This window comes from Physeter macrocephalus, chromosome 16, assembly GCF_002837175.3.
Source record: "Physeter macrocephalus isolate SW-GA chromosome 16, ASM283717v5, whole genome shotgun sequence".
Taxonomy (NCBI): domain Eukaryota; kingdom Metazoa; phylum Chordata; class Mammalia; order Artiodactyla; family Physeteridae; genus Physeter; species Physeter macrocephalus.
The window spans coordinates 7,742,909-7,762,356 of NC_041229.1; the positions used below are offsets into that span (position 1 = coordinate 7,742,909).

The 19,448-nt window shown below is 55.3% G+C and overlaps 4 protein-coding genes across 17 annotated transcripts in view; 1 reads left to right on the plus strand and 3 right to left on the minus strand.

Annotated features, from left to right (window-relative positions):
• The window catches only part of TIRAP (TIR domain containing adaptor protein), an 18,519-nt gene extending 17,600 nt beyond the window's left edge, over positions 1 to 919 (minus strand). The window contains exon 1 of the mRNA XM_024131349.3: positions 848 to 919. The gene's annotated coding sequence lies outside the window, so the exon portion shown is untranslated. The remainder of the gene's footprint in view (positions 1 to 847) is intronic.
• Positions 920 to 4,396: 3,477 nt separating this feature from the next.
• On the minus strand, positions 4,397 to 11,960 carry FOXRED1 (FAD dependent oxidoreductase domain containing 1). Of its 5 annotated transcripts, XM_028477350.2 has the most exons (12): positions 11,773 to 11,896; positions 9,605 to 9,825; positions 8,661 to 8,771; positions 8,290 to 8,408; positions 7,195 to 7,246; positions 7,021 to 7,111; positions 6,640 to 6,741; positions 6,185 to 6,261; positions 5,876 to 6,036; positions 5,656 to 5,785; positions 5,313 to 5,417; positions 4,397 to 5,109 (listed from the first exon to the last, which is right to left on the minus strand). In XM_028477350.2, exons 1-12 carry the CDS (start codon positions 11,855 to 11,857, stop codon positions 4,855 to 4,857), a joined length of 1,509 nt encoding a protein of 502 aa, XP_028333151.1. In that variant the 5' UTR covers positions 11,858 to 11,896; the 3' UTR covers positions 4,397 to 4,854. The 5 variants fall into 5 exon arrangements, with proteins under 5 accessions (XP_028333151.1, XP_007124739.1, XP_054934642.1 ...); XM_007124677.3 differs by lacking the exon at positions 7,195 to 7,246 and having other exon boundaries at positions 7,021 to 7,115; positions 11,773 to 11,960; XM_055078667.1 differs by lacking the exon at positions 7,195 to 7,246 and having other exon boundaries at positions 7,021 to 7,133.
• A 184-nt stretch (positions 11,961 to 12,144) lies between these two features.
• SRPRA (SRP receptor subunit alpha) lies at positions 12,145 to 18,157 on the plus strand. 2 transcript variants are annotated; one of them, XM_007124862.3, is made up of 14 exons: positions 12,146 to 12,384; positions 13,006 to 13,089; positions 13,386 to 13,549; positions 13,732 to 13,895; positions 14,147 to 14,306; positions 14,438 to 14,591; positions 14,819 to 14,910; positions 15,015 to 15,133; positions 15,258 to 15,344; positions 15,655 to 15,827; positions 15,928 to 16,141; positions 16,537 to 16,700; positions 16,789 to 16,887; positions 17,054 to 18,157. In XM_007124862.3, exons 1-14 carry the CDS (start codon positions 12,268 to 12,270, stop codon positions 17,180 to 17,182), a joined length of 1,920 nt encoding a protein of 639 aa, XP_007124924.2. In that variant the 5' UTR covers positions 12,146 to 12,267; the 3' UTR covers positions 17,183 to 18,157. The 2 variants fall into 2 exon arrangements, with proteins under 2 accessions (XP_007124925.2, XP_007124924.2); XM_007124863.4 differs by lacking the exon at positions 13,006 to 13,089 and having other exon boundaries at positions 12,145 to 12,384.
• A 264-nt stretch (positions 18,158 to 18,421) lies between these two features.
• FAM118B (family with sequence similarity 118 member B) overlaps positions 18,422 to 19,448 on the minus strand; it is a 53,800-nt gene continuing 52,773 nt past the window's right edge. For 6 of the 9 annotated variants that reach the window (XR_003676347.2, XR_003676342.2, XR_003676344.2 and 3 more), the window contains one exon: positions 19,199 to 19,276. Coding sequence is in view for 2 of the 9 variants with exons in the window: in XM_028477352.2 (XP_028333153.1) it covers positions 18,934 to 18,947; positions 19,199 to 19,279 (95 nt within the window). In the remaining 7 variants the exon portion in view is untranslated. Of the gene's footprint in view, positions 18,948 to 19,198; positions 19,280 to 19,448 lie in introns of those variants that run through there. The other 3 variants (XM_028477352.2, XM_028477353.2, XR_003676343.2) reach the window with 3 other exon arrangements.

The following is a 19,448-nucleotide window of genomic DNA, read 5'->3' on the forward strand; positions in this document are numbered from 1 at the left end:
CGGCATGTGGGATCTTCCCGGACCGGGGCACGAACCCGTGTCCCCTGCATCGGCAGGCGGACTCTCAACCACTGCGCCACCAGGGAAGCCCTGTATTTCCATTTTTAAAAAAGGTTTTAAAAATAACTAGATGTGACTTTCTCTGACAATGGGTCATTCCTGACCCTCCGTGGCCCCTGGGTTAGATGAATCAGCTTGGGGAGTGTGTACTCCATCCTCCCCTCTCTTAGCTGCACTTGTCAGCGTGTGTGTGGTTCCTAGTGTCCCCAGGTAGAGGACGAGGGCTGACTCTGTCCTGTGCGGTGCTGTCACACGATGCCCAGCCCACCGTAGAGGTTCGTGAAATGACTGCGGAAGGGATAGCTCCGTAGGCCTGTAACCCTAAGAGAAGCCCTGTTCTTGCTGAAACACTGTCACAAAGGCCATCAGAAGAGCAGAGAGAGAGGCTGCGACAGAGCAGAGGAGGAGGCGAGAGCCTGGAAGAAAAAGAATCTACAGTTCAAGACCGAAGCCACCTGAACCACGCGGGCTCCTCAAGCTCAAGGAGGGCTCCTTGCACGAGCTTCTTGGCGACAGGGAAGGTGACAGCTCTCTCCGAGGGCCTTTTCACCCGTTTCCGCGTTGTGGGTGCTACGAGCGGCCAGGTGAAGGGGCGCAGAGAGGACGGCGGTGAACCGGCCAGAGGTGCCGCAGGGAGGGGCAAGTCCGGGACCGGGGACCGGGCCGCTAACGGGGCCGAACGCGGAGGTCCACTGCCCGCGGGAGTCCTGCCGGCCCAGACGCCTGCCCGCCCCGCCCGCGGGGCCCCGCAGCGCCCGCTTCCGCCCGCGCCTCCCCGAGAGCTCACCTGCGCCTGGGTGCGCGGGGCGCTGCCTCGGTGCGGCCGGTGCGGGGCGCGGGCTCCGGCGCCCGGCGGGCCGCTCGCCCACGGGAAGTGCAGCCGGCCGCCCGCTGCCCCGGAAGCGCGGAGGCTCCCGGCCCGCGGCTCCTCCTCCGCCCGCCGCTCCCGCGCCCCGAGCCCGACCCGAGGGGGCGGCGGCCGGGTCCTCCGCGCCCGCTTCCCCGGCCTCGCAGGGAGATTCGTGGGCATCTGCGCAGCTAGGGACCGGGCGGAAGCTTGGAGATGAGTCTTTCCTCCCGAGATCGCCGAAACCCACCAGGAGAACCTGCAGCCTCGGCTGTGTTCTCTGTCGCGGACACGGAAAGAAACCCCTTACTTTATTCATTGAGTCTTCTCGACGCCTTGCCAGGGAAGCGTTATACCTTTTTTCTTTTTAGGCAAGTGAGGAAGATGATGCCGGACTTTTCCAATGGCCACACACAGTCAGGGGTGAGGCGGAGAGGCCGGCGCCGTGGCAGCCGTGAGGGCAGCCCCCGGGGCCGGGGCGCCTGGCACGCTCCCCTGAAGTCATGGCCCAGCGCACGGCCGGCCGGGCACGGCTCTGCGGGCACTGACTCCTGGCCGAGTGTGACGGGCAAACGGTGGCGAGGAGGCCTGGCTTAGACAGAGTGAAGGGACTCCTTAGCGTCCTCGGGATGTTGACGAGCAGTGCGGAGCACCCAGGCGGGGATATAGCACCTGGCATTTCCCAAGCTTGTTTCACCCCAGGGGGAATGTCAGTATCTTCCTGAGCAGTGTTCCTCGCATGCCGGTTTGGGAAACACGCCTGCTGCTGTGCAGGTGAAATGCTGGAGCGTGGAGGTGGTTTAATAGGGCCGATCTAAGATGCATGATCCCCCTTTCAATCTGATTTCCTGCTTTTCTCACCAGCCAGCCAAAAGGACTTACTGCTACTCCTGGGAGGGAGTGTGGTGTAAGGCCGTACCGGGGGAGCTCGGGAGTCAGATGGCTGGGGTTCATATCCAGGGCGCATCACGTTAGAGGTGAGACCTTGGGGAAATGCGGGGCCCGTCGAGGTTCACTTTCGTCTTGGAAATTATGATATCTGGTTCCTAGTGTTGTGGGAAGGAGTAGCTGAGATAAAGCCTGTCAGACAGCTAGCCTAGTGCCCAGGTGCTAGAGTAAAAGGGTTCCTTTTACTCTGCATGGAGTATACCTCTGTTTTCCCTGCCCTGTGCCTGGTGTCTGAGGTCCCCTCCACCCAAGGTGTCCTCCCTTTGCCCAGCTCTGCTCTTCAGAAACCCCTGTCTTCTGACAAGGGTCATTTTTGCAGCTTATGCAGGAAATCTTTTCTTAACCCTGCCCTTCCCACCTTCTTCCCAGAAATCCCCTCTAGGACCTTAAGGTATTTGGAACTTGTGCTCAAGCAGCTTACCTCTCTGTTAGAGTGAAAATTCCCTGAGGCCAGGGATCGATCTGGCTCCAGTGGAAGCAAAGAGGAACTCAGGTAAACACACTGAGAGCCAAGGATAGGACGAGCATAGGACAGCCAAGGTCGGTGCTGGGGCAGGGGTGAAGGCTAGGTCCCAGTGTCCCTTGCACAGGGAAGACAGGTGCAAGGGTAAGTGCTGTCCTGTAGCCTGAATGAAGCCCTGTGGGAGTGCAGAGGGTTCATTACCGCCTTCCTAACAAGCACAGCGTTTGTTGTCCTGGAGGAAGCAGCTTCTGGTGGAGGAGCCAGATGAAGGCCTTTTTCCTCCGGACCAGTAGGTAGGGGCGTCTGTGCTGAAGGAAGGGTGAGTGGATACTGGGCACCAAAGGAGGCTGCCTTACAGGGTTAACACGGATGTTGGGTTTAGCCAGCCTCATCCTGGCCCCTGGCCCCTGGCAAGTTCCTTCCTCTCTTTCAGCGTGAGTTCATTGAGTTCATTCCGCATTCAGGTGGCTCTTCCTCTTTTGCTCACCTAACTAGTCCTGGTTCTTCCCCACCCATCCTCACCCCCGCAACTTGGGCATCTACTGTTCCCTCCCTGGGAGCATATCTGCCCTCTTCTCCCTCCCTCACCCAACTGATGATCGGGAGGTCCACCTCCATCTTTTATGTTTCATTCTTCTCCCCACGGGCCACTTTGGGAGGGAGTGGGCACTTTACTAGTGCCTGTCTCTACTCCCACTCACTTCTCCCTCTGAACAAGTATCCGCACTCAACCCCACTGGGTGCATTTCTCCCTGGGTCTGCCCTCCGTAAGGTCCCCACGGACCCTCTTGGTACTGAATCCAGCCCTCATGTGTGTGTTTATACCACTGACCCTTCCTCCCAGGCTCTGGAGACACCTCACTTTCTGGGCTTTTCTCCTGCCTCTGGCCACCTCTTCAGCATCCTCATCTCTTAAATGTGGCGGGAGCCCCTCCAGCTCCCCCCCCCACACACACACACCAGTCCCCTATTCTTCTCCCCTCCCAGGGTGATGCCGTCGTTCTCCTTGACGCCCACATCTCTACCTACAGCCCACATCCCCCTCAGTGCCACACCGTGAGCCGACCCCTATTAGATATTTCTACCAGACGTCCTGCAGGCAGAGCCTTAACTCAACATGTCCCAAACTATCCCACTCTGTCCCTCACACTGCTTGCTCATCTCTGCGAAAGGCATGACATCCATCCCGTTGTCCAAGGCAGAACCCTGGAGTCTTACTTGACCCCGTTTCTCGCTGCTACTGTTGCCTCTTGGGTCCGCGCACCTCTTGCCGTGATGGTGCAGGCCTGGTTGTCTCTGCCACGTGGACTATAGTGACAGCCTGCTGTCTGGCCTCCTGCTTTGGCATCATACTCTTCTCCACAAGGCAGGCAGGGTGATTTTTCTAAAAGGAGAATCTGATCATATTGCTTCCCTATTGAAAGCCCTTCAGTGGCCCCCTGTGCACAGAAAAAACGCCAAGCTCCACAGCTGGCTCTTCAGGCCCCGGCCCTGCTGTGCCCCTCACTACCTCTCCATGACCTAGCAGGGACACACCACTTGAGTCCCTTGAATTTTGCTAATTCTTGGCCCCAGGCCTTTGTATATGCTTTTCCCTCAGCCTGGGATCACCCTGCGTTCACTGTGTTAAACGGCTCATCCTTTAGGTTCAGCTCAGAGGTCAACTTCCCTGGGAAGCTTCAGGGAGAAACACCCAGCTGGGGTGAGGCGTCTGTGTCCTGTGCTTTCTCCCAGCACCGCAGGGACTGCGCTGTAGCTGACCTAGGGGCGAGGGGCCGGGCAGAGGTGAGAACTCTCCAGTGAGAACACATGCCGTGCTTTGCCTGCTGGTATATCTCTCATATGCAGCCCTGGGCCTGGCGAGAGCTGGAACTGAATACATATTGAATTGATGAAGGAACACCTTCCTTCCCTCTACAGTCAGCCCCCTGCAGGAACTCAGGAAAAGGAGGCACTAACTTGCAAACCAGATGCCTAACATCTAGGATTTAAGAATGCTCCTGTGCTCCTCCCAGCCTGGTATCAAAGGCAAGTGGGGTAACGTGAGGTGAAAAGAGGAAGGGACGGGAGACTGAAAGGAAGGCGTTAATCACATTTATTGATCGATGAATAGGGTAAAGAGACAAGTCCACAGACCTGGGCCAGGCGCCTGCCCCAGAATGCTCCCTGCCTGGGCTCTGCCGAGAGGGGCAGAGGCAGTCTTTCTGGGTCGGTCCCACGAAGGAGCCAGTCCTGGGCCACGGTGCTCAGGTCCCCTGAGGTGTTCTGTCCGCTGGGCTCCTGGTGGGTGGCATCAGCCTGGGCCATGATCAGTCCTGGGGTCCCGCCCCATCGTTCTCTGTCAGCCGGGAACCTAGGCAGTGGTCGGCCCGCCTGCCCAGCCACACGGGGGCAGGACGGCCTGGACAAGAGGGGGCGGAGGAGAGCCCGGCACGGTGCTGCAGAGCAATCAAGCAGCGAGGCGGCGTGAGCGTGGCCCAGGCTCGGAGCCAGGGTGACAGGTGCGGCGTCGGGGCCCAGCAAAGCGCTCACAGGCTCAGATGATACAGTGCTCTTGGGCCTTCTCTCCCAAGTAAAAGCGGCTGAAGAGGAAGGGGCTCAGGTCGATGGTCTGGAAGCGGCCTTCCAGCATCACCTCTGCCACAGCCCGGCCCACGGCGGGGGCCTGCTGGAGCCCGTGGCCACTGAAGCCCGTCGCAAAGTACATGTTGACGACGAGGGGGTGAGGGCCCACCACGCCATTCTGGTCAAAGGTGTTGTAGTCGTAGTAGCCAGCCCAAGCGCGCCGAACCTGCGGGGCACAGGACGCGGGGCCTCGGGCGGGCTGCCACGCGCTCCGCCCCGCCCACTCCCGGCTGGGCTCGGCGCACGGTACCCTCTGCCACCGCTGACCGCGCTCGCGGGACGGGTCCTGGGAGGCGGAGGCACCGACGCAGCAGGCAGGCCCTCCGACGGGCCCAGATGCTCCGGGGTCATCTGTCTCCTTCCAGTTACCTTTAGAGTCTCAAAAGCTGGTACCCTCCGGGCCAGATGGGGCCACACCTTCTCCTGGAAGAAATCATGGTCCACTTCCAGGTTCCCCGGGTCTGGTTCCTCCTCCTGGGGGCAGAGGTGGGGACAAGGCTTACGTTGCCCGGGACGCACAGGCAGACCCAGGCCTCGCTGGCCTCTTTAATCTGTCCGCTTGGTAAGTGGCGGATGGGGGTAAGAGACCCCAAGTCAAAGCCAGAGGGGACCGTGACATCAGTACCAGCACTGGGCCCGCCAAAGAAGCCTGACTGCTCAGCGATACCCAGTCTCTGTCTTCTCCCCGGCACCCCGACCCCACAGAGCTCACCTCAGTGGGGCTATAGCCGCCCAGGTAGTTGTTGCCTAATCCTTCCCGGCGGAAATAGGCTCCGCTGGGGTCTGCGACAAGCGGAGCCTCCAGGCCTGGTCCCTGGGGGCAGTGCCACAAGTACACATACCTGCCGTGACCAGCGGCGTTAGAAGCGGCGAGAACAGCAACTCCCCTCCCCGACTCTCCTCTCACCCCGCTGCGGCCCTGGGCAAGTCACCTTTTCCTCGGCTCCACAGGCAGCCTGGTGCCCTGAAGAGTGCCAGGCGGCCCCTTCCCAATGCCAGCCAGCTCTGCGATTTGTCCAGACCAGGCCCCCGCTGCAATGACCACTATGGCGCATTCCACGGGCTGGTACTCCTGGCTGCGGTCCACCTTCACCTATGGGCACCAGAGAGGGGGGCGGAGGAAGCGGTCCAGCTCTTCCTGAGCCTCAGTTTACCCACACTGGAAGTGGGTAGAAGAAGATCAAAACGACAGCCGTTACGTTTCTCATCTGGTAAAGGAGACACCTAGGCCGGGAACTTACATGGACTTCATGGATCCTTCTCAAAGTCACCTTCTCCCCACTGGTGGTCTCCATGTGGTTAGATGAAGAGACGAAACCTGCAGGAAAAAGGAAAGAAAATAAGCCCTTGAGGCCTCAAAGAGGAAGGAGATGGAGATTCCACTGGTTTCCTAAGGAAAGAAAGCTGGAAGGCTGGAAGGTCTCCCACAGACACTGAAGCACAGAGACAGGGTAACTGGGATGAACTTGGCCGCACAGGACAGGAGGGGGGCAAAATCTTCAGGCAGATCACGAGTCACGGACAAATGCCGTTAGGAGCCAGAGTCAGGATGCTCAGGACCAGTCCCAAGGGGAGAACCCCCTATCCTGAGCAAGCCCGGGCCTTGCTCAGCCTGTGCATGAAGGTAAGACCCAGTCTGGGCTGGCGTCCTGGCGGGCAGAGGTCACAAGCAGTGGACACGGGGCCACAGACTCACGTGTCACCTCTCCGTGGCAGAAAAGGACCCCCATGGACTGGACCTTTCGCCGAAGCCCCTGGAGCAGACACCAGGGGTCAAACCAACCTTCGTTCTCCAACCCTGTGAGGAGAAAGAGGACGCGTGAAGGTGGGCTAGGACCCTCCTCTCCTGTTGTCTCTCCTGCACCCCTAACTCTTCTTTAGGGCTCGTAAGCTGGGGAGTCACACTGACCAACTGCACCAGAGTCAGATCCTGCGGAAGGACAGAGAGCCGGCCTGGCCCGGGGGAGGCCCTGCCAGCCAGGAGGGGAGCGTTCCTCCTTGACATGGCTGCGGGGTGCTGAGACTTCTAACCTGAGGTGCCCCTCAACCCCTGACACCCCCTGCAAGCAAGCCTCACCATAAGATGCCAAAGCCACTCCCTCCGTGTTTATCCAGGGAAACTTCTTCTGAAGCTGCTCTGGAGACATCAGACAAACTTTGGCTCCTTCCTGCCTGGAGAAATGTGTGGGTCTACGTATGTGTGCTGGATGTGTATGGGGGGAGAAGTATGGGCCCCAGCTCCACAAGTCACCTCCTTCACGTCACTCGTCTGCCCCCAACTCCCCACGTATCCTCCTTGCTTCCTGGAAAAGAGCAAGCTCCTAGTCAAGGCTCTTCAGCATCTGACCCCCCTTTCCTTTAGGACACCCTAGCCTCCCTCTGGCCACGCTAAACACCTTATCACCCCCTAACTGTTCCTCGTGCTTTCACAACAGGGCGGGTCACTCTGTTCCCTCCACTCCTGCCCAGGACAGCCTTCCCGTCCACCTCCTAGAACAATCCTGCTCACCAGCACAACTGTCTCCTTCTGGGACCCTCATGCCCAAAGGCAGCATTGTATGCGCTAAAAGGACACGCTCACAAGCCAGACTGCCTGGTTCAAGTCCCAGCGCCACCACTTACTAGCTCTGGGGGCCTCAGTTTTCCCACATGTAAAATCGGCATGTTCTGAGCGAGTTAATACTCATAATGCATTTAGGATGTGACCTGATGTCACTAGTGAAACTCGTAGAAGGTTCTGCTGAAGGGTCTCAGGCACAGAGATCAGCCCGCCTGCCCAGCCATATGGGGGCAGGACGGCCTGGACAAGAGGAGGGTGGAGGAGACCCTGGCATGGTGCTGGGGAGCAATCTAGCAGTGAGGAGGTGTGAACCCGGGCCGGGATTAGAGCCTAGGGTGACAGATGGGGCGTTGGGGCCCAGTGAAGAGCTCACAGGCTCAGATGATAGTCCTGACTGACTGGTCATGAGACCCACGGCCTTTTACACGAGTCCCGGTATGGCCGGCAAAGCCTACGAGCTTAGCTCTCCGGCCCTTAGAGAAAACATTTGTAGATTTGTGGGCCCCTCCCCAGAGAGCCTGAATTATTAGGAGGGATGTGTCCTGGGTAGTTCTCATCACCTGGGAATTTAGGAACCACCGCGGCAGCGCTTTGTCTGTGTCTGTGTTACAGCACTTAGCCCAGGGCTTCAGAGGTCTGCCTGTGTCCGTCTTCCTGACACACTGAGCTCCTAGGGAGCAGGGCCTGTCTCATTGGCTCCGTCACCCCGGCTCCTGAAGTGAGTCAGAGCCCGCTGCATGCAGGCAGCTGAGACGCAGCATGATGGCAGCCGTGCCAGGTGCCCACCTCTGCACTTTCACGTTGTTTTCCATGATCGTAGCCCCCTCCTCTGAAGCCAGAAAGAGGTAACCAGAGGGGTTGAACTGGAGGTCCAGGGGAGGGTCATCGACCACGGCCAGGTACTCCTGTGTGCAATGGAAAAGCTCCTCCAAGAAGCTGACTTCAAGAAGGGAGGGAGAGCTTTCCTGGCTTTCTCACCACAGCCCCCGGGCTCGGTGCCCCGACCCAGCGGGAAGCTCTCTCCGGGCACTGCCACTGGGAAGAAAACCGGGGGTTCCACCTCCTAGCTGCCCATGCTCGCTCAGCCAGCTGGGCTGCTCCCCTCTCTGGGCTAAAGGAGGGGTCACCACCCCACCCCCAAATCTCACAGCACGTACATTGATGTTCCGGAGAAATTCGACCGAAAAGAGGGAAAGCTGGATGTTCTCAGGCAACGAGAACTGCTGACGAATCCCACCCACGGAAAGCACGGTGGAGGCCTGGGAATACTGTGGAAAGACGAGAAGGCGACGTGGGCCGTTCCACGTGAGAATACCGTACTGGTGGGGGAGAGTCACATACCCAAAGTTAATTTTTTTTTGGCTGCACTGCTGCTTGCGGGATCTTAGTTCCCTGACCAGGGATGGGAACCTGGGCCACCTGCAGTGGAAGTGCGGAGTCTTAACCACTGGACTGCCAGGGAAGTCCCACGTACCCAAAGTTAACGGGGAGTCCCACTTGCAAGTTTATAATCTAAACTTGCATAAACCCATATGCAAGTCAACCAGCAGCCCAACAAGGACAATAGCTATTAAAATCCTTATTAGAAGATACACAGAGCAGAGAGGCTCAGTCATCTAAAAAGGGCTGGGCGCCGTCGTACAAAACGGTAATGGCCTGGAAGTACAAGGCAGGAGACTGACGTTTGCTCTACTAACTGGAAAACAGAGGGATGTGGCCAAAGGAGCAAGATTCGTGACTAGCTGGCAGTGGTAAACAGGAACAATTAAAGTGCAAAAACCTCAGAAGTAATGTTACCTACAAGGGCGTTGTGACAGCTGTTTGTGTTAACCACAGCTTGAATGCAGGCCAGACCTCTGAGATCTCAAGACATACAACGTTGTGAAATTTGCTTCCAAAAGCAAAAACCTTATTGGCAAGGTCTCTGGTTTGAGGGAGGAAAAACATGGGGCTATTTCTCAACAAGGGCCAAAGCACAGTCTCTGCCCTTTGGCCCTTCAAACACTGAGGTCTTTCCTCTCCTCTCCTCCCCTCCCCTCGAGTCCTTAAGAAAATACGAGTCTGCACCCCACTCCTGACTCTGTCCCACCCCAGACCTCACCGTGTGGTCCCGCTCCACCACCAGCACCCGAATGGCACCTTGCTGCTTCTCCAACCTCTTCAGCCAATAGGCTACAGACAGGCCAAGCACCCCACCGCCAACAATCACCACATCAGAGTGTTCGGGGGGCAGGTGGCTGGTGTCACACAGTGGACTCCAGGCCCCTCCAGGAAGGATGGACTGGATCTTCTTCTTAATCTCCGACACCTTTCCATCCCAGGCTGTGGGATACAGTTATGGTCAAAGAGGGCCATACATCTCCTTTCCAGGAGGTGGAGGGGGTTGTGTGTTAGAGGATGGGCAAAGGAAAAGCTAAACTGAACACCGAGTTTTCAGTCCTCACTGCCATTCCTTCTCACGAGGTCAGCTCGCACCCAGAAGCACTCCACAGCTTGGCTTCATGTTCTCTACACCAGAGTCTCGCTTCCTTTGAGTGCATTATACCCAGCACTGCAAGATTCAACTTCCTAAAACTGACACTCTCTATTCTCTCCATTGGCTAGGGGACTTACACATATTTCTCTCCTGTGCAGACCTCTCTCTCCCCTGAGCCGAGGCTCCTGGACCAAGAGGTCCCGGCACACCTAGAGCCGCACTGCCCTCTGAAGCACGGACCTCTGAGTGGCACCTTATCCTGGATATCCATCACCAACAGCAAACCTTCATTCATGTTGTCTGTTATCAAGTCCTGATGACGTTGCCTCTTAAATATCTCCCCAATCATCTGCCCCCTTTTCCCCCATCTCTACCACCACTGCCCTAGACCAAACCACGATGTCTCTCCCACCTAGACTGTTAAAAGTTCCTGTTTCCACTCATTTCCCTCTTGTCCAACCCCCCAACTTCTTTTCTATATCACGGCTAGAATGATCCTTTCTAAACACTAATTTAATCACACACTCTCTTGCTTAAAACCCTCCAGTGGGTTTCCATTATCCTAAAGATAAAAGTCCAAAATCTTTCACGTGGCCTGTGAGACACTACATGATCTGGCTCCTGTTTGCCCTGTCCTCCCCGAACCCTCCAGCCTCAGCCCCTTCATTCCCGCCACAGGGGATCCACACAGGTGTTCTCCCTGCTTTGAAACTCTGTGCCCACTTCTTTGCCCAGTTAACTCCTTGCTTCCTTTAGATCTCAGCTCAGTTATCATTTTTTCAGGGATGCCTTCTTTCCTGACCCCCTAGACTATGCCAAGTTCTCCTGTCACGCTATCTCATAGCTCTGTGAACTGCTCTTTTGCAGCATGCAACACACTTGCAACTTTGAGTTTATCTGTGATTGCTTCATGCTGTACGATGTCTACCTTCTCCATAGAATCTCCAGTCTAGAACAGTACCTGGCACATCCTAAGTGCTCAATAAATGTCTTGCATACATGAATCCTTTTGTCTTTCACACCTAACTCACGGATCTCCAAGTCTTCTCTCACTGTCTCCAATTCAAAGTTCAAACTCTTCTCAGCATTCGAATCTTTCTTTGATCTGAACTTAACCTTACCTGTCCAGAGTACATTTCATACTACTACTCAAACTCTCTATCTGGATGACTTTTGCTAATCCTTGCACAAGAACAATACTTTTCTCCTCCTAACCTTTGCTCAGTTCCCCAGAACCTGGGACTCATGCTTTCCTTGAGCCAGTAAACATCATCTTTCAAGGCTGATCTCCGTTCCCACCTGTTCCACGTACTGCTACAATTACACTAGCTACTGGCACTGGCAGTGCAGGGTATCCTCCGAGTTGGGTTCTCTCCAGTCTTGAACCTGTCTACTAAAGCCTTCCCTCTCCAGCTACACTTCAGGCACCTGAAGGACATATATCGAATCCTCTCTTTCTCTTCTTTCCTCCTTCACGGCCACAACACTAAGCACAGCGTCCTGCACGCGAGCAGGACTTCATGCACTTCTGTGCCCCCAATGAATCAGCCTGGCTGCTATTCTGGTGGCAAGCTCAGGCACAGAAGGATCTGGGATTTGTCACCTGAGAAGGGCAACCCTGGGATCCATACCCCTGTCCAGGCTCTACAAGCTCCGGCAGGCAAGGTTACCTCCTGCTCCCAGGGACCCACTGTCTTCCCAACGCGGACCGGGACCTCGAGTCCTGAAGGTCACATGGCTGGACACTGGGAACACCCCAGAACCACGATACCCTCCGCTGCCCTCAGCTTTACCCAGTGTAGAGCCTTCTCTGTGCGTGCCTAGCCCCCGGCCCAAGAGGCCCGGGCCCAAGCCGAGCCGCAGCGCCCTCCGAAGCATGGCCCTGCTGCTCTCGGCCGCTAGGAGCGGGTCGCCCTACCCCGGCAAGGTCCCAGCCCGCCGTCACTGCTACGCGTCGCCGGCAGTTCATTCGAGCGCGCCCATTGGCCAGCAACCCCTCCGGGCCCCACCCCTCCACCCTATAGGCGGCCGTACTGTCCCTTGACGGCCTGAGAGCCCCACCCAGGCCCGCCCCCACCCGCCATTGGCGAGCCCGGCGTCTACGTCAGTCCTGCGCGCCCGCTGGCCGAGCTGCGGAGGGACCCAGGCTACTGCGCTGAGCGGAAGTGCGGCTGAGCAGGTTTCCGGGGCCGCTGGTGTGACGTGTCCCGCGCTTGGCGCAGCAGGAAGCGGCGGCGATCGCGGCCTGAGTTCCCGGCGCCGGCCCCGGCTCCTTTCCCGCTGCCGCCATGCTCGACTTCTTCACCATTTTCTCCAAAGGCGGGCTAGTGCTCTGGTGCTTCCAGGGCGTGAGCGACTCATGCACCGGGCCAGTTAACGCGTTGATTCGTTCCGTGTTGCTGCAGGTACTGCCCCCGCGGGATCAGAACTCCGGTCTCGTCCCCCTGACCCGGTCCCTAGTCCCCCTCGACTGATCCCGCGCCTCCCTCCCAGCCCGTCGGCCCACCGCACACCGGCCGCTCACTCGTAACTGTGACTCCACTTCTTTCTCCCGCCCCTATCAGACCATCCCGCAACTTTGCGCTGTCCCCTCCCCCTCCTCTTTCTGGGATTCTGGCCGGAATCCGTAGTCTATTGAGACTTACCGTTGTTCCCTCCATTCGCCCCCAGCAGCTTGGTTTTGTGTTGTTTCGAAGGCCGGGTGAGATAATGGCTGGAAAAACGTCCTTTAAGAACTGTAGATAGTGTACAGCCGCTAGTAAGTCTGATTGTTTATGTGAGATGAGGACTCCTTCCCTTCTGGCTCGCACGTGTCCTCACCTCCCATCTCTTTGCCCCTTTCCCCCAAGCTGGGTGTCTCCTTTTCTCGCAGGAGGAATGCTGAAGAGCAGCTCCCCTGAATCTTCTTGCCCTGGGGACAGGTTTGAGTTTGGGGGAATGTCTAGGTCTTCTCCAAAGGCAATCCTGGAGAGGCCCAGTTCTAGGTGTTGGGACAGTCTGAACTCTGAGACATACTCTTTTTCCAGGAAAGGGGAGGTAACAACTCCTTCACCCATGAGGCACTCACGCTCAAGTATAAACTGGACAACCAGTTTGAGCTGGTGTTTGTGGTAAGTGGGGGTATTTTAGAGGGGCAATGATTATAGTCACCACGGAGTCCTGATTATTCAGAAAACCCCGATTAATTGCACCCAGTGTTTATGGTGAAGTAACTGAGAAGACACGGAGGGTGGAGGGGGAAAGGGGAGAAGCTCTCGGGCCCAGTCGGAGGGCTTGGCTGCTCCTAGGTCAGGGAAACCTGCCAGGTGGCTGAGCCAGTCTCTGAAGGCCTAGGCTGAGTTGGCTTCCCTCTGTTCTGGGCTGGCATGTGAGCAGATCTCTTGGCTCTGTTTCTTTCCCTAAACAGGTAGGTTTTCAGAAGATCCTAACACTGACGTACGTAGACAAGTTGATAGACGACGTGCACCGGCTGTTCCGTGACAAGTACCGCACTGAGATCCAACAGCAAAGTGCCTTAAGTCTACTGAATGGCACTTTTGATTTCCAGAATGACTTTCTGCGGCTCCTTCGGTGAGAGGCCTCCCCTCTCCAAAATCAGTTTCTGTGACTTGAGCTTCCTTCCTTCCCGAGGGTGGGTGAAGGGTAGTATGTTGTGGATTGGAAGGCACTCCTGAGTTTGCTGCCCAGTTCTGATTGTTCTCTGGGTGTGAGGGCCCTTTTCCTGGATTTGGACTGTTCCCTTTTCTCTTTAGTGAAGCAGAGGAGAGCAGTAAGGTCCGTGCTCCCACAACCATGAAGAAATTTGAAGATTCTGAAAAGGCCAAGAAACCTGTGAGGTCCATGATTGAGACACGGGGTGAAAAGCCTAAGGAAAAAGCCAAGAACAGCAAAAAACACAAGGGGGCCAAGAAGGAAGGTGAGTTTGAGCTTCGACACCTGGGGGCATGAGAACTCGTTAAGGTGGGCTGGAGTGGTTCCCTGCCCTTCCCTTTGTCATTGTTTGCCTCCCCCGCTCGGGTCCCACCACCCTCACCAGCGTCGCCGGTCCTCGCGACCCCCCAGATGTTCGTTCCTAGTTTCGTCTTAATGATTTGGAAGGCTTCTCCCCATTTGTCTATTTTGCTGGAATTTGGTCTTTTTTTCCCCAGTGAGTTTTCTCCTTGACAGGTTCTGATGGCCCTTTGGCTACCAGCAAAGCAGTCCCTGCAGAAAAGCCAGGTCTCCCAGTGGGGCCTGAGAACGGGATAGAACTTTCCAAAGAGGAACTGATCCGCAGGAAGCGAGAAGAGTTCATTCAGAAGCATGGGAGGGGTATGGAGAAGTCCAGGTGAGCATTCCAGCTTTTGCCATACGTACTCCTATCTAGACACGTTGGGGGCGAGGGAGTCCTTGTCTCTGGGGCGGATGTTTCCTCTCCTGCTTCTTCATCGGAACCCTTTGTGCTGTAACCCTTTGCAGCAAGTCCAGTAAGTCAGATGCTCCCAAGGAGAAGGGCAAAAAAGCGCCCCGGGTGTGGGCACTGGGTGGCTCTGTCAACAAGGAAGTCCTGGACTATAGCGCTTCTACCGCCAATGGGGCCCCCGAGGGGGCCCCGCCCGAGGACATCAACTTGGTAAGAGGCAGCAGGGCCAGAGTGAAGGCCAATGTTAATAAGAAATGGGGGAGGAAGGAGAGATGAGGAGGGCAGTACTGTTGATTTCTTGGAGCGAGGGGTGAGTTACATTTGGAGCTTCCTGAATCGAAGAGGTGGGGCAGTGTAGACAGGGTAAATCCAGGCTTTTCCCCCCACAGCCCATCGTGTTCTTGATCCCATCTCCTTCCTTTCCCCATACCCTCCAGATTCGAGGGACTGGGTCTGGGAGGCAGCTTCAGGATCTGGACTGCAGCAGCTCAGATGACGAAGGGGCCGCTCAAAACTCCACCAAACCTAGGTAGGGGATCCCAGGTGGTGGCTGGTGGGTGTGGCTCCAGAACCGAGGAGACTTGACTGCTGCCTGCTGGCCATATGTGCATCTGTAACCTTCTGTGCCTGCAGTGCTACCAAGGGGACTCTGGGCGGCATGTTTGGGATGCTGAAGGGCCTTGTGGGTTCCAAGAGCTTGAGTCGTGAAGACATGGAATCTGTGCTGGACAAGATGCGTGACCATCTCATTGGTGAGTCAGGAACGGGTGGACTCGTGTTTCTGGGGTAGGGACGGTGGGGGGCAGAATGGCTGTACCGTAGGGGTTGTTCACTGCTGCTGGAGCACTCATACCACGCCTGTCCCCCTCTTCTCAGCTAAGAACGTGGCAGCAGACATTGCAGTCCAACTTTGTGAATCTGTTGCGAACAAGCTGGAAGGGAAGGTGATGGGGACGTTCAGCAGTAAGTATCTCCCTGGACCTGGAAGTGTTTGGGTGGGCATCTCGCACCCCAGGAGGCCACTGCGTCCACCTCCGTCCTTACTAGGTGCGTGACTTTTGACAAATCCCATAACATCTAAATTTCTATTTCGTAACTTACTTAGACTTTGGGTGTTGATGATCTCTAAATTAGGAGGATTTCAGTGAACTAATACTTGTAAAGTGCTTAGGATTCCTGGGCAGGCTCATAGTTCCCTTAGCTCAGAAAGGGGCCGGGCATTCCTGGAGCACATTACTTGGGCTTCACGGATATACCTCTCCCCCAACCTCAGCGGTGACTTCCACCGTAAAGCTAGCTCTCCAAGAGTCCCTGGTGCAGATTCTGCAGCCACAGCGCCGTGTGGACATGCTCCGGGATATCATGGACGCCCAGCGTCATCAGCGCCCTTACGTGGTCACCTTCTGTGGTGTGAATGGCGTGGGGAAGTCTACTAACCTTGCCAAGGTCGGTGCAGCTCCGCAGCCCGTCTCTGACATCATTTCTTCACTCTGCCTTTCCTGGCACCTCTGGGTCTAGGTGACAGTTTTCTTTGCCTCTTTTGCAGATTTCCTTCTGGCTGTTAGAGAATGGCTTCAGTGTCCTCATTGCTGCCTGTGATACATTCCGTGCTGGGGCTGTGGAGCAGCTGCGGACACACACCCGGCGTTTGCGCGCCCTGCACCCCCCCGAGAATCACGGTGGCCGCGCCATGGTGCAGTTGTTTGAGAGGGGCTACGGCAAGGATGCTGCTGGCATCGCCATGGAAGCCATTGCCTTTGGTACAGTGCACAGAAAGCTGGGGGGCTTGTCTGGGCCGCTTTTCTCCTTGGGTTCTCTTGGAACTTGCAGAGGACCAGGGTTACCCTACCACCAACTTTCTGCACAGTAACGGGTCAGGATTAGTGACATGACGTGCTCTGCTTTGGGGTAACAAGTGTAGTTGCAGGCAAACCTAGTATATTTGTTTATCTTTATTTGGTCACCTTTATCCTACCGCCATCCTTTTCCTAAATATGCTTGATGGCTGAGTATGGGAATTTTTTCTTATACTACCTTGTAACCTAAGGAAATAGACAGGTAGACTTCTAATATGGCCAGTTTGGGACTTCCTGAGAGGAAAGCTGGAAACGTGACAGTCCAGGAGTTTTGACTTGACCACTTTTTTCCTCTCTAGCACGTAACCAAGGCTTTGATGTGGTGCTGGTGGACACAGCTGGCCGCATGCAGGACAATGCCCCTCTGATGACTGCCCTGGCCAAGCTCATTACTGTCAACACACCCGACTTGGTGCTGTTTGTGGGGGAGGCCTTAGTAGGCAATGAAGCCGTGGACCAGCTGGTGAGGGCTAGGGCTTGGTTCTCTTTCCAGCCTCAGCTTTGGCCACTTTAGGTGCATCTTATACTTATGTCATGTTCCTCCTTTCCAGGTCAAGTTCAACAGAGCCTTGGCTGACCATTCTATGGCCCAGACACCTCGGCTCATTGATGGCATTGTCCTTACCAAATTTGATACCATCGATGACAAGGTAAATATGGACGACACAGGGCAAAGTGGGACTGGGAGAGGGGAATGGCTATCCTTCACAAGGGAGCAGAGGCTCTAAGGGCACACTGGCTCCAAAGCCTCCTGTTGCTGAGGGGGTGAAAAGGAGTGGCCTGGAGTTGACTGGGTACCCCCTTTCTCTGCTTCAGGTGGGAGCTGCTATTTCTATGACCTACATCACAAGCAAACCCATCGTCTTTGTGGGCACCGGCCAGACCTACTGTGACCTACGCAGTCTCAACGCCAAGGCCGTGGTGGCTGCCCTCATGAAGGCTTAACGTGGCTCTTGGCCAATACCAAATCACCGCTTCCCCCCAAAGCCCCCATCCCTGTATCAAGAATGTGCTTTAGAGTATGTGAGCAACTTGTCTTCAGTGTAGTTCAAAGGCAGAGTGAGGGGAGCTCCAGGCCGGGGCTTGCAGCCCCTCCTAACCTCACTCCCTGTTCAGCCCAGCCTCCCTCTGCAAGGAGGGCCTAATCATGTTACAGTCACTGCCCATTACCCACCCCCAGCCCCATGCTCCTCCCCCTTCCTACTCACTCAGGCATCCCTTCACTCTGCCTACAAACTCGGTCTCATTACAGCTTTGACCAATGGTTAGAAGATCCAGCACCAGAGCTTTGCTAGTTAAGTGTGGTCATGGGGACGTCTGAGCATAATCCCCAGCTCCATTAGATAAAGAGACTTCCAGAGCCAGCTCTGGGTCTTGAGTGGCACCTCCCCCTAGGATACACAGCTTTCAGGTCCCTGGGGCCAGGACGACACCCCCACATTGTGGCAGTGTATGGCCTGTTCTTAATTGCTGCTGATTCCAGGATGATCCCTGGCCCCGTTTCCCCAAAGCATCAGCTAGGCCACAGTGATGTGTTACAGATGAGTCAAAGAGGAGTCCCTGCTTCCCTCAGAGATGAAGGGAGCCGAGCTGCAGTGCTGCACTGGGCTTCTCAGCCTCCAAGATCTCCCACTTCCAGAATCCAGACATAACTTTGCATGTTCCCCTTCCCAGGAGAAAACCAACTGTCAGAAGGGGAGACACACTGCCCCCTCCCCCTTCACCTGGGATGGTTCCTGGCTCTTCCTCGTCCTCCTCTACAGTGCCTGGTAGACAAGTGCTACGTTGAATACAGACCTTGTTAAGACTTGTCCTGTAGCTTGGTATTACAGATGTGCTATTAGTGCAATAAGGTGAAGGCTGTCTGCCCAGAGAAATACATAATTTATATAAGAAAATAAATTTCATAAATAAATTGCCTTTTAGGTCTTGGAGTTATTTTACAGGAGGATTCAAAACTAAAATCCTACATCACACTAACTGTAGTTCTAGGATTTATGGTAAGAAGGGAAACAGGAATTGATAATGCTAGGGAATCAGGTAAAAATAAGTAGTTGTCCCAAGAATGAGATCACCTTCCCCCAAGGTGAAAGAAGAGAACTTTTAAAATTTAAATTCGGCTTATATCTTTGCAGGTTAGGAGTTTTCTAAAGTGACTCAAAGTAGAGCTGGGGCCCTGGGAAGTAAATGAACAAGCTTTTAATACGGCTCAATTATGTAAAAGACTGTACACCGTAAAAGATCTAGAAAACTAGAGCTTCAAGCCATGTTTTAAAAAAGCCATTAAGCTTAATTGAAAAACCAAGTATAGCGTACAAAACTGCAACAAGGGCCGCGGCGATCCCGTGGCATCTAGATCCCGAGTCCTTCATGCAGAGCTGTGGCCACGGTCGGTAGAGATGTCCCGTGGATCTGCTGTGTGGACACAGGCCTGTCCAGCCTGGGGGTGGGGCGGGGCGACTTCCGGGTCCCTTGTCACTTGGGTATTGAACTGGAACAGGCCGCAGAGGATCAGGAACCAGCCAGCACGGCACGAAGGGGTAAGCTGCAACACCCACCCACTAACCCCGGCCTTCAACCTCTGCGTTCTGGTACTTCCTAGGAGCTGTTTTGGGTTCTTGTGAGTTTACTTGTTAAACACTGTCCACAGTAGGCCCTTACAGCTTGGTCTAATGGTGGTGATTCCTCTAGCCCTCTCATGTACTACAGTCTGTGGAGAGAGAAGGGAGAGAGTAAGTGAAGTTTCACAGAACAGGTTTACACATGTAAAGCTGCAGAAATTTAAGTCAAGCTTAACCCTTCAGAAGACGAGACACAAGATACCAGGGAACTTGTAACAGCCTTGGTAGGAAAATATAGACTCTTCAACAGGTAAGAGAGGTTCTCCAAGGTCTTAACTAAGTTCTGGGAAAGCATTTTCTGCTGACAAACTGACATACAGTAGAACAGGAAACAGTGTACCTCTCATTTCACTGTGTGCTGTCGATAAGCCATTTAGCTGTCCTTCTGAGCCATTTAGCTGTCCTTCTCTTACCATCCCTGCTAAACAGAACATACATCAGTATCAGATATTTGGCTGAAAAGCTAAACTATTAATAGAAAAGCAACCAACTAAAGTGAGATGAAAGTACATGGTCTGACTAAGAAGGATGACATTATTTAGGAATGCACACATCAGGCAGGAGAGTAAACCAGTTAGTCTTCACACTGT

Excerpts from the sequence above, each read along its gene's own strand:
- FOXRED1 (XM_024131248.3), bottom strand. The coding sequence starts at position 11,857 with ATGCTTCGGAGGGCGCTGCGGCTCGGCTTGGGCCCGGGCCTCTTGGGC. Across the intron at positions 9,826-11,649 it reads TGGGTCCCTGGGAGCAGGAG|CCTGGGATGGAAAGGTGTCG; the intron begins GTAACCTTGCCT and ends TGTATCCCACAG. Across the intron at positions 6,262-6,639 it reads CTGCCACGGAGAGGTGACAC|GTTTCGTCTCTTCATCTAAC; the intron begins GTGAGTCTGTGG and ends TTTTTCCTGCAG.
- SRPRA (XM_007124862.3), top strand. The coding sequence starts at position 12,268 with ATGCTCGACTTCTTCACCATTTTCTCCAAAGGCGGGCTAGTGCTCTGG. Across the intron at positions 14,911-15,014 it reads CAAAACTCCACCAAACCTAG|TGCTACCAAGGGGACTCTGG; the intron begins GTAGGGGATCCC and ends CTGTGCCTGCAG. Across the intron at positions 15,134-15,257 it reads GATGCGTGACCATCTCATTG|CTAAGAACGTGGCAGCAGAC; the intron begins GTGAGTCAGGAA and ends CCCTCTTCTCAG.